The sequence below is a fragment of the Denticeps clupeoides genome, chromosome 15 (assembly GCF_900700375.1).
Source record: "Denticeps clupeoides chromosome 15, fDenClu1.1, whole genome shotgun sequence".
Taxonomy (NCBI): Eukaryota; Metazoa; Chordata; class Actinopteri; order Clupeiformes; family Denticipitidae; genus Denticeps; species Denticeps clupeoides.
Window position 1 is genome coordinate 10,565,374 of NC_041721.1, and position 13,122 is coordinate 10,578,495.

Genomic DNA, 13,122 nt, shown 5'->3' on the forward strand with positions numbered 1-13,122 from the left:
CATTAGTAAAGCATGCATTTGGACTCCTTCCACCCCTTCGGTTCTGTATTAAGAGAGTCAGACTATGCTGTTCTGTGCAACTTCATCACACACATCCCCCCCTCCACCTGTAACACGTGAACGTTCTCGATTTCGCTCATACTCCAAACAGACAGCCGCTACACGGGTTACTGTCATAGTCAATCACACCGCTCACGGCGGATCAACCGCAGGGAAAAGGTTACTACCGAGGCGCTTATTTCTCATGCGGACACATGTGGGCAGCCTGGGTAAGTGTGATGGATCCTCTGCAGTGGAAGCACATGTCTACAGGACGCTGACAGTAAATCTCGGTCTCCCCCAATGCGCCCCCCGCTAAGGTCACGCTGACGTGAGACTAAACTATGAAGCACGACAGGCTGTGCGCTGAAGAAATGTTTGTTAGCAAGTTGTGCAACGCCTCCATAGGTCACCAATGGCGCCCACATCTGCTCCAAGTTATCAGCCCACCAATGAAGAGGTGGGCAGAATGGAACATGCTGGATTCAGACGATCTATAGTTCCAGATTTGGACCAATTCATTACGTGTCTAGGCTTGCCAAGCTATTCTGGAACCTGGCTAATAGAGTTATTCAGAATCATAAAACTATTCCAGCCAGGGTGACAAATTTTTCTACCATCCACCGATCCAAAGGAGACAAGACAGCCAAAGTAAACTGAACTTTTTTTTTTTGTCCTAACAAGAATTCTGCATAATAAAATATCAATAGGTTCATTACAAGATCAGTGTGATGTCTTATATTAGCCATATTAGCCAATACTTCAGTGCAACAATATCCCTAAATGAAATACAACGGCAGCATTTTACTGCTGTTCTGCCGGTGCCCGAAAGCCTTTGACACCGGCCTCCCTATTCAAGCCCTACATCCACATAATCGCTGTAATAGCGCTGCGTTTTCACGCGAGCTGAATGCACAGTAATGATCTCGCAGTGCGTGATAGTGAGCCCTCATTCCCGCTACAGAGACGTTCAATCAAACGTGATTACATACGCCCTAATCACATCACATTCACTCCTTTAAAACTGTGCGACGGCGGTGCGGCTAACAAACACGTCAGCGCACCAGCTGGAATAAATCTGATTGTGGGTGATTCAGGTTGAATTATTGTGCGCGGAATTAATTCCAGAATAGTCACGCCACTCTGGGCAGTAGAGAGAGCAAGCGCAGGACGGAGCTTCTGGTTGTGATTTGGGGGAAATTAAGTCCTTCAGTAAGCAAAAGCACCATCCATAACCTGTCCTGTTCACAGATGGCACCGTTCCTGCTGTTGAAAAGAAAGTGACGTGATTGTCATTGTGATACAATGCAGCACAGCACGCGGTGACACAACAAAATGTGTCCTCTGGTTTTTAAGCATCACCCTTGGGGAGCAGTGTGTGGGGACGGTGCTTTGCTCAGTAGCACCTCTGATTATACAGCCGCTCCCTAGGCCACCACTGATCCTGAAAAAGTTGTCCACTTCACTAGCAAGATAGTCTTTTAATAACCTGACGTGGTTATTGAAATATTTCTACAAGAAGTTTGGTTATTATATCAGCCAAGACATTACTGAACTTTAAACTTTGATGCTTGCACCCACTCTTGCTCCACAGCTCGGGCAGATTCCATAAAAGAAACACATAGTTTGAAAGTCTGTTGTGGGGGGGGACCAGTCTGTTCTTCAAGACGCTCATATGTTCATGTGGCGTTATGAAGCCTGTTTTATTGTGAGCCAGCATTTCAGCACTCTCTAAGTTAGTACCCTAAGGCCCTGTCAACGTGAATATATTAAGCAAGTTCACGATGTATACATGGCCTCAAAAGGGTCTTTTTATAGAGCTCCCTTTGTATCCCTTTCCAACAGGAATAGATTTTTGTTCCTGTGTATCCTACTGTATACTGAATTCCACACGGCATTTTTTTTACAGTGGTGGACAGACACAATAAAAAATACAAATTAAAAAAGAAAAAAGGCCAATCAGCATCCCAGTTTACCTGTAATGAATGAGCTTCAGAGGTCATAGTCTCGTTCTGGTCTGTGTTGAGCTGCGTCAGTTCATCTTCCATCTTCCTCTCTTTCTCTCCATTCTCGTCATCATCCAGCTCGTCCAAACTCTGATGAGGGGAGAAAAGGGAAACCTTTTTTTTTTTTTTTCGCAACAATGCTGCATTGCTTCTAAAATGTTATTTAAAGGTTGAGAAACTTCAGAACACTACGGCAGAAGGGGAAAATGGAAAAAAATGTAAACATTTTTAAATACCTCAACCCAGAAAATGTATGCACCAATGAATAATGACTAAATTTTGAAATATTTAAGTCATATTTTAATCCTAGATCAAAATTCTCCAAAATCCTCATCTAGTACATGCTTGTAAGGGACTATAAGTCCTTATTTGTCCAGGTACAGATTTGCAATGAATTCCATTAATAACTAGACATTACATAAGTGAAGTTTGTGGACACTCCATGATGCTACTCAGATCCATTCGACTCTCAGAAGACATTTTATTCTTAAAAAATCCTCCATAGTTATTTCATTTTTTCAATACACAACCTGTACCCCTGTGTCCCCAAAATTGTATGCACCTCTATTTATCTCTAAACGTATCTGGTTAACTCTTTCATCTCTGCATATTTCATGCTTTCATAACAATGTGTAAACAATCTAATGATATATTATTAACTCTTTCACCTTATCCAACTATTTAGACACAAAACCCCACGTTGTTTGTACTGATACATGTACTTGTACATTTTGAATTTATTAAAATGCCCTCAGGGAGCGCTGATGTCAGCACTCGCACAACAACCCAGGCCACAGGAAACAACATGGCTTCCTACAGTGCAATGACAAAGGGGAATTCTGATCTGTGGAATGTCCCAACAAACACTGGGAACAAACACTGGAGTCATGAAGTGACTTGAGTGAGATGGGGGATTTGAACAATGAAAGAAACGCTACCTAAAGGAGCATAAAACATAGTCTTTCAGCATTTCACACCGCCAGCAGACCCAGAAAGGTGCAGCAGGCAGGGCTCGGGTAAAAATAACCAAACGGGAACACGAGGAATGCAGTAATTTGCACAGACTTTCCTGCCAGAGAGGTTATCACAATCCCTGGGGATAAGCCAAACCCTCATACCCTCTCACACACACACTTAATATCAGGCCTGTCCCATCTGCCACATTAAACTCATACACGTGAATACACTCACACATATACACACACACACAAGAAGGCAGGGAAAAACCTTCTTCATTCACTCGAGTGAAAAGGTCTGGGTCCAGTGTGGGTCCAGCGATCTTCTGCAGCTCCACACCGCAGTGTCGGGTCAGTCCCTGCGGGAGACTCTGCTCACTGCAGCCACTTCCCAGAGATAGGGCAGAGGACGTTCAGCCAAAGCATCTTGTCTGCTCCCTCACTCTTCCCACTGTACTGGAGTTCATACCAGACATCCCGCACCCCCCCCAGGCACGAACAAATACAATGAGTCAAATGATTCAAAACAAACCTGCTGTAAAAAAGCAAGGCTAAGAAAGGCCTGAAACACTTAAGGCAGTGTTTTTTTGGCTGCTTTGTGCGTCGCTATTTGCCTCGAATTGCCTTGCATTTTCCACAATCCCATATAAAGCAATGCTGATCCCAAAGCTATCCATTTATGGGATGCCTTTCTGTTAGCACTGCGGTACAACCTCCAATTTCATATCGGGCCTAATTCAGATTTTGGGATTAAATTGTGATGGTTCAGCCGCTCCACAATAATTGCAGCCTAAGGCTGATCTAGAATGAGGCAGAAATAAAAAATAAAAAACTAAATTCAACCAGATATTGGAATGCGGGCAGTGACAGATGCCCAGAAAAACACCCACAGCTGGGTGAACGGTGAGCAAGCTGTTCGGTCTTGGACACAGACGAGGTGTGACTGACGCGATAAGCTATTCCTCATGTCAATACATGACCCCTGGCAGCAATAATCCACAGCCGTCTCCTTCAGCCACCAAAGCCACCACAAACGTCATAAAAACAGTTTTCCTAGCCAGGAAGGAAACAAAGCAGCGGCCTGAACCCCAAAAGTTGGGTCAGTAAATAAGTTTGGTCGTAAAGTCATGCTTTTCAAGACATTTCAAGACACCGCTGTTAACCATCAATGTAGTCAGACTTCATTGTTATCTGATGTCAATTATTTTCTACTTCAATTTATTTTTTATTCTACCTAAATAACTAAAACAGAACATGCATTTTTACTTTAAGAATTGTATTGATTTAATACAATTTAATACCATTTATTTTTCCAAATTCATTGCAGCATGCTCCAGAACATTTTTCATTACTCATATTGTAAATGACAGAAGAAGGAACAGGAATGTATTATTCGCTAAATAATACAATTTGAATAATGTATTAAATATTATGGCAAGTATTTAGGCATCAAAATGAATTATAATGAATAATCACAAAAATATATTTTAAGTATTGCATATTGTGCCATGATCAAGAGATTGAATGATGTTAAAAAAGGTATCATGATGTGAGGGAAAAGTGAGAAATCTCAAGCGATCCCTCATGGGACAGCCTGTCAATTTAAAGTGTTCTTTTTAAAGATTATGGTAATAAAGACAGAATAATTCAAATATTTGATTTGTCAAAATAAAATGAATAGCATATTGATATGGATCCACAAAGATTTATGAATTTTAAAACAACATACAAAACAAATTACATCCCCACTGTCCCAGTTAATTTCTTAATTTTTAGGATTAAATAAATTTGGGAAAATAGGACCCAAACACATTCAATACAACATATTGTGAATCACATCATTGCTCTTTCCCATCTAGTCCATGTATCCTGCACTGTAAATGAGAAAAATGTGATTTTCTACTTTTCCTCTGTTCATGTATTAGAGAAGAACCAGCATGAGCTTTATCGGCCACCAGCCGGCAGAAGCATATTAGCACGCTCATCTCAGTATTGGATTTATTTTTTTAAAAAGGCTACATGAATGCAGGTCGCTTGGGATGGCAGTGCCCTTCAGAGGCGATGCCACTCTGGCGTGACATTATTGACTCTGGCGAGTTAATCACAAGCTGCTTTGGCCTACCACTGGGACTTCACGATGATGAGAGGCTATCAATCGAAAGCAGCTGTGGCCAGTGCCCACCGCCGTCTTTTAATCATGGCACACGCTTGGACCCACGAGCTACAGCCGAGTCAAAAGCGAGACACAGGAACAACCATCTTTCAACCTTAAGAGCAATGCTGTTGTCTTAAGTGTGTGCATTTGTGGTGGTATATTCGGGACGTGGACTGGACTGTCTTGAGGTGCCTCTATGTGGCGAATTAGCAGCACACTCTGCTGGTGGGAGGCCATAGGTTCTGCTGTGAGCCTTTGAACCCCAAAAACAGCGTTCATTACTAAAGCCAGCTCTTGCGCTATGAGTTTAGGCTGATGATATGGACTTTTATAACAGATCATGATACATCCTTTGTGTCTACATTATCAATACACTGATATCCAGAAGTGGAACACTTTAGCCAGAAATATACTTGTTTGTGCTGATATACCGTACGTTCTCTGTAGTGTGTAGTCCTTACCACAAGGTTGGTGGTGTGTCGAGGCCGCAAACCAAATAAATGAATGAATTAAATAAATAAATAAAATAAATAAATAGTCATCTTGCAACCCCCATCATTTCCCCTAGAAAATTACGGAGGTATTGTATTGCATTGTAAAAGTATTGCATCCTTATTCGTATCAGTTTCATTAAAGAAAAAGGGACGACGCAAAAATATGGACCGTGGCTGTACGTACCTACATAGTTGACAGCGAGTATATTTCTGTCTCTACATCTGCATGTGAGAAAAACTATGGTCCTGGAGAGTGAGCACTTTAGTGGAGACCATGGTCTTCATGAACAATGTAGCTGGTGGGGAGCCATGGTCCTGGTGAACATGCACTTTAGCTTTATCAGCAGTTTCAGAAACGCAGTGTTCTATGCTTGTTATAGTTACACATTGCTTTTTAAGGATTTTTCTTCATCACTTATACACATCATGATAAAATTATTGCCAAATGACAGGCAAAAAGTGAAGTATGGCAAAATCAATAGCGAAAGCAATTGCACAGGGTGCACACAGCGAAATGTGTCCTCTGCATTTAACCATCACCCTTAGTGAGCAGCGGGCAGCCATGACAGGCGCCCAGAGCTGTGTGTGGGTACGGTACCTTGAACAAGGTACCTCAGCGGCACCTTGGTGGTTCGGGATTTGAACCCGCAAACCTTACCTGCTAGGCAAACACTATTAAAATAGTATACCATCTTTTTTTGGACTATGCAAATACCATAGAACATAGAACTGCAGAATCAGTACTTTTGTTGGCGTGATGTCAAGCGTTATCAAGCAAATTGTTGACAGTCAACACATCGGTCTGGCGTGATGTGATCAGAAGGTCAGAATTTATGCACATACAACTATTTTCTTTCAACACTGTCTGCACAAATGTGCCTTGGACCACATTAAAGTTCCCCTGCTCCAGCACAGACCTCATTTCTATTCATTTGTGGGCCAAGAGCATCATGCTACAAGCTACATTTCATATTGTTTGGGTTTCTTCATTTTCTGGCAGAATAGACACAGGAAATTCACCACTGCCTCCTGCCAGTTAATAACAACAACACATTTGTTCTCTGCGAGATATGATGTACGAGTTTATTTGAATATACAGCAGTGATGAGAAGTGGTCACATTCCAATGCCAGGGCTGTCCACTTATGACCACGTTTCATGAGGTGCACGTTAATGACAAGGCTGAACAGCTTCACGCACTCAAGTATCCAGCCCTCAGACACACACAGGAAGAATACAACATAAATCTGTACTCAGCACAGTCCAACACAAACCAAGATACACACATGGTGGGAAACCAGACTGTTTTAAAGATTAGTAAAAAAAAGTCGCTACTTCACTTTTTTTTTTTTTTCTTGTTTTCACATCTTAGCACATACCCCTAAGTGGAAGAAAAGAATATGTTGAACATTATCAAGCACAAAAGTGTTCTGGGTCTGTCACAATGTCCACAGGACAGGGTCAGAAAGAAAAGCAGAGTCTGACTCTGACCCCGGAAGGGATTCAGGCCACTCTGAAAATCAGTGCCGATCACGGGGAAGAAACCCAGCAGAGGCCAGGTCGTCACTTTAAATGGCTCCTGACGTGGGGTGTGTGGGAGAAGGCATTAACCTCTGTCAAACCAGGAGCATTGGGTTCGTGTTTTCACTGCCTCCGAGCTACATCATTTTCCAGCTTCGCAGGACCTCACAAGGCCACCTCCTCAACATGAGGCTAGTTGAAAGTATAAAAAAAAATCCCAGAATTCTTATATAAAACGTTCATTTGCCTCTGGTGGAACACCCCTTGCACCTGAAGATGTTATCCAGTTCTGTACATAAAAGCAATGGAAACATTACTCCTATTTCTGAAATTCTAAAATGGTTGGTTGATAACTTACAATTAAAGAGATTTATACTGATTCTTGTTTTTAATATAGTCAATGTAACTTACGCTAGTCTTGGTGGATAATAGTGAATCGGAATACGAATTCCACATGCACATTCTGGGGTGTGAGAAGAGAAGAGAGTGCCTGGCAATTTTCACGCAATGCTCATTTGACATTTCAGGGGTACAAATACACAGTAATTCAGGTAAGCGATTCTTAATGATCTTGGCAAAGCAATTAAAAGAATCCAGGCACTCCTGACAAAAATAACGTGAAATATTATGAATGCATGCAATTTCTAGATCACATGTTACGCTGGGTAATTTTCCAGTGATATGGAGAATTGCTTAATTACACAGCTTCAGTGACAAATTTCTAATGAATATTTAGGCTGGCACAACAGAAACGTTGCACACAAGCTTGGTCCTTGGCCATCAGTACTGCCTTTCTAGTTAAATTAACGTCACATCCTTTGACTGTGGCTTGAGCTGCAGAACCACTGGAGCTCTGTGTCTTACAATTAAATGCTGAAGATGTGCCAATAGATGTGAATTTTGCCAAGGGAACAGTGTATGCTCGAGGTGAACTCGAGCAGACACTTTACACCCATGCAATTTTGGGTCAATCTGAAAATCCATTGATTCTGAAATCCCAGTAGAACTTTTGGGAGCATTGTGAAAAATGTGAACAATTTGGAAGTTTAACTTCAATCGCCATCTGACCAATGTCGTTATGGGGATGGGGATCATGTTCAGTTCAGCTGATCAAGAACTAACAGACATTTGAAGGCTAATATGTGATAAGTACGTTTAAATAGTGAAACCTTGATTAGGCCAGTCGCACGTTTGGAATGTGACTATTCCTGCAGTTTTAGGAGACACTAGTTTGGGGGTGTGTAGACACTAAGTGGGGGTGTGTATATCAGTGTGTTTGTCCTGGCACTTCCTTTGAACCACGCCAGCCTGTGCCTGTAAACAGTGTGCAGTTACGGCTCCATTAGCAGCGCCAGTGTTTGTTTTCCCCCTGTGCCTTGACTAGGCAGGAGAGAGAGAGTGCTAACTGCAAACAGACCTGTGTCCACACCACTGCCTCCACAGCATTACCGTCTCTCTTTACACACACACACACACACACACACACACACACACACACGCTTTGCTTAACCCATTCAGGTCGGATGGAACGGTCACTGTTCAAATTCAGAAGTGCAGTTTCAGCCTTTTCTGTGGTCATTGGTCAATGCTGGTTTGGTTCACCCTTCACTAGTGATGGCACTTGACTAAAGCTTCGGTCCTGCGGGTGAGTGTAGTCACTCTCCATCCATTGCATCCAATCACCCCTTCATGACATTGGAAACAGCACCATATGTTTAGAACCTGGCTGGAACCTACCAAGACAAGCATGACCCGTATTTTCTTTACGTCTGAATGTGTGAGCAGGTCTTTAATGCAAGAAATTTGTGGATCAATATGATTTGTGCAACAACGGCCTTTACAATCTTTGATTGTTGATTTTTATTTTATGCTAATGCTGTATAGTTGGCATGGAAATGTAAATCAGGCATTTCAACCGTTTCCACAATCAATGCTATTATTAAAATAATCATGAAGAGACACAAAGAAAACTGCAAAGCATGATAAAGAGATCAGTGACATCTGCTCCAGTTAGCTGCAAACTACAGAAGAAAGAAATGAACCAGTCTGACAACCGCTGCTCACATTCATCCTCAAAGTCGTCTGGAATCAAAAATGAATGTACTTACTGTCAAAACGCACTCTGAACTGAGAGTTCATTTTTAATTATTCATTTACGGCATTTAGCAGACACACGTATTCAGAGCGACTTCAGAGACGATCAGTAGAAACAAGCACAGTCCCCCTGGAGACACACAGGGTTAAGGGTCTTGCTCAGGGAAACAATGGTAGTAAGTGGGGTTTGAACCTGGGTCTATTGATTCATAGGCGAGTGTTTTACCCACTAGGCTACTACCTACATTGGCTTGTAAATTTCTATGTTTACCAATGGTGCTACAGGGTTGGATATCTTACACCATGTACATGACTTTAAAGCAGTGACAGCACTGATAATCACTATTTTCATATAGAAAAAGTAAAAACCACAGTCAGAATCTATGCAAACGGAGTCAAAAAAGAGGTGCACTTTTATAATTGGTCCCGTAAGCAGAAGCAGATTTCAAATTCTTCCGGTAGTTGTACAGGACCTGCAGCAGATTTTCGCACAAGTGCGAAATTTAGATATTCACGGAAGAAATTGGACAGTACAACATAAGAGCAGCCAAAAAACTACACCAAAAAAAGTTCAGTATCAAAATCATTCGGGAAAAACTGAAAATATAAATGTGTATGATAAATATGTATGGTAATAAGCTGAAAATGTGCACTACCTTGGGACAGCATCCATCCAATATAACTAAAACGTATTGCTAATTTGCGACTGTACAGTAAAGTAACATGTCTATTGGAAAGTTTGTACGTGTCTCATACCAACTTGGTACGTGTTGGTATGTATCGCCCTGCTAACCACCATGGCTACTCTTTAGGTGGGCCGCCACGGCAGTCTGGAGCATTCGCGGTGTGGGCACAGTGTGAGGTTTTCAGTGGAATGTGCCACAGCCTGAAGCCCTCTCTGCTCAAATGGTAGCTTATGCTCGACTAGAACATACCTCCATGGAAACCGCATAAACCCCGGCTCTACATTCAACAGGCTGAAGCACCTCTCTTGCTCTTAAAATTCTTTCCCATAGCACTCATGAATTTTTCATTCACATAACGTATCGACCCAGAGAAACACAGAAAGGATAAACTTTGTTTTGCGACCTTGTCAAATAACCACTTCAAAAGGCATAACTGGAACAGCCAGGAAATAAAATGCTGAAAAATTTCCCCCTAAAAAAAAGGTGTCCACAGTTTTGTAGACTCAAGGTCACTTCAATTCTGCTGTCATTGTTAAACCTCCTCTTATGTATACCTCTTAAGTTAGTAGAACCCGCCCTGTTCTGCTTGGTACTACTGCAGAAAAACAATCCTGTAACTCAAACCCGAGAGAGGGGGGATTGGCAGGGCTGCTTAAGCACTTTGGTGCTGACACTCCATGATGAACGCTATCCCTGCAAACCAACGCCGGTGAGGAGGAGCAATGGGAGATGAAATGAGCAAGGTGGGCATTTGGCACCAGTTTTCATCCCGTGCTACAAAACTTCACTCTTCTTAGCCAGACTAAGCATATTATATATATATTAGTCTCCAGAGAGCCTCGGGGGCCTGCAGCCATGAGCCTTGGCCTCGTTAGATAAAACTATCTCGGTATCTGCGCTGGCCGCTCACCGTCTCACCAAAAGGCCTGTACGATGCACCCTCCCCCAAACACTGACCGATGGCCAGAGAGAGGAGAGTGCCGGATTGGACGAAGGGGTCAGTAAGTCGTAAGCGTTAATGGTCACTTATCTTCGGCCTGCGGCTATCTGGCAAGCACGGAGGAGACTCTCCAACTCCCCCCTCCTCTCCTATTATCTTCCCGGCTCTGTCAGCTCTGGCACCTGTGCAGCATTTTACCTTTTTTTAAACCACAGATTGACACTCAAAAGCTCATAGTAGCGTTGAAATCTCTGCCAGAATCTCCTAATGTGACCCTTTTGGTCTGTTAAGAGCTCGAGGCTGGAATACCTAGCAAAACCTGCAGCGGAAAGACTCGGAGACAAGGCAGTAATCGCAACCTCTGGAGCTTAACAGTGGGTTATTGTGTCAGTAGTGGCTCTACAAGGCGAGAAATCGAGCCCACAACGGGGAGAAGCGCTTTGGCTCGAACCTGAAAAGACGGCGACGGCGGGATCCTTCCAAAGCTGAAAGAAGAGAACGGCCATCTGTTCTTCTTCGCTTTGATTGGTCTTTATCTGACTGAACAAGCCACTGGCAGTCCATGCCAAGCGCTATTCAGCCTGTGCTCCTTTGTTGCCGGTCCTTTGCCGTTTTTTTTGGCTGCCACCTCTCTGTTTACTTGGCCACCGCTAACGCGCGCTCATTCAGAGCCTTCTCGGCTCGTGGGACTGTTCGGGTTTCACAGGGCACTGGAAAGAAAAAGCTGAGAGTTGCCACAGCAGCGGTATATTCCGGGCCCTTAGTTGCCCCGGCTTGTAACGCTGAAACAACAAAGGAGTTGCTGGAAAAAAAAAAAAACGCAAAATGGATGCCTCGCCTTTCAGAAAGAGAGAGGGGGGCTGTGCGATACCATCGCTGCCATTCCACTTGTCAGGCGGCACTGAATTGGACCACTTAAAGAGCACTTCTCCTGGGTACCTGAAAATGTCGATGGGTCAACGGCCCGTGCCATCATAGGCGTATTAATCTGATCAACGAAATCTCTGCAAAACAAACAGTGATAAGCAACACACAGAAAAAGGGGTAAAGTGTTTATAGACATACACACACACACACCAGCCCTGGCACTGACCTATGCGGAACAAGCTTCAGAGCGAATGCGCAACAAAGAATGGTGGTCTGAATAACGCATGAATCGGGCCCACGTCGCTATGGCGACGGAGTGACAGGCCTCGGCTCAGTAGTAACAGCCTGGAGGCACCTGATGGCACTGCGATGCCACGGTGCAGGCTTGCCGCAGCACTGGCACCTGTAACCCCAGCCTCCCCATCTTCAGGCAGAAAGCTTGGTTCATCTACGGCGAGCCATGGTTGGTCACAAACACAGTCACATCCACACAGAAGCTCAACTGATTCATAAGCTTTAGGCTTACAAATAGAAAGGAATGGAGGAATTAGATGCCCTCGTCTGATGGGATTTAGGATTCTGCAAATTATGAGTGTGATGGGGAAAAATATGATGGTGTGTCAGTCAATTCCAAAATGGCTGGTATATGACAACAATGCCGTGGCACCAGATACATGACATTGGAATGAAACAATCATTCAAAAATTGTGGTTACTCATGATTGCAATACATTTAACCCCCAACATGCATTTCACATGCATCACAGGGCACACACACACACACCCCAGTCACTCACGCCCTCACACCTACAGTCAATTTAAAGTTGCCAATCCCCCTAATGTGGGGAGAGAAAAAAAACAAGGTCCCAGCCAGGATTTGAACTCACAAACTTGGAAGGCGCCATGTCACTAACCGCTGCGCCACTGCGCATTCCACCTATACGTTCATTTATGCTAATTGAAATACAAGCTAAATATCTGTCTCAACAAATACAGATACACACACAAACATCTCCCAAGTGTCCACTCTAGAATGTACTGTGAACTTGGAGAACATGGGTTCTCTGTACTGCAAGTGAAAATCCGACCAGATTAAGCGAATTTGAACCCATCTGGTGGCCACTCAGGGACCTGTAAACTCTTCCGCCCTGTGTTACAATGAACGCGCACCACTTTAGCTCATTTGTGCTGTGTCTGCTGTGCAGAGGGGATTAGTGTGACTGTATAACGACTGCTGAAGGCAAAAGTGGATGCGGGTTTGGCAAAGGGACTATAATGGGACTATAAAAATGCTGTTTAAAAGGTCCATGCTTTATGGAGGTGTGTGCTTGTAAAAAGCTGTGCTGAAATCCACAAACACCAAACC

At 43.3% G+C, this 13,122-nt stretch overlaps 1 protein-coding gene across 1 annotated transcript in view; it reads right to left on the reverse strand.

Annotated features, from left to right (window-relative positions):
* pawr (PRKC, apoptosis, WT1, regulator) overlaps positions 1-13,122 on the reverse strand; it is a 51,071-nt gene that overhangs the window by 18,116 nt on the left and 19,833 nt on the right. The window contains exon 2 of the mRNA XM_028954846.1: positions 2,016-2,135. Within this exon, the coding sequence (XP_028810679.1) occupies positions 2,016-2,135 (120 nt within the window). The remainder of the gene's footprint in view (positions 1-2,015; positions 2,136-13,122) is intronic.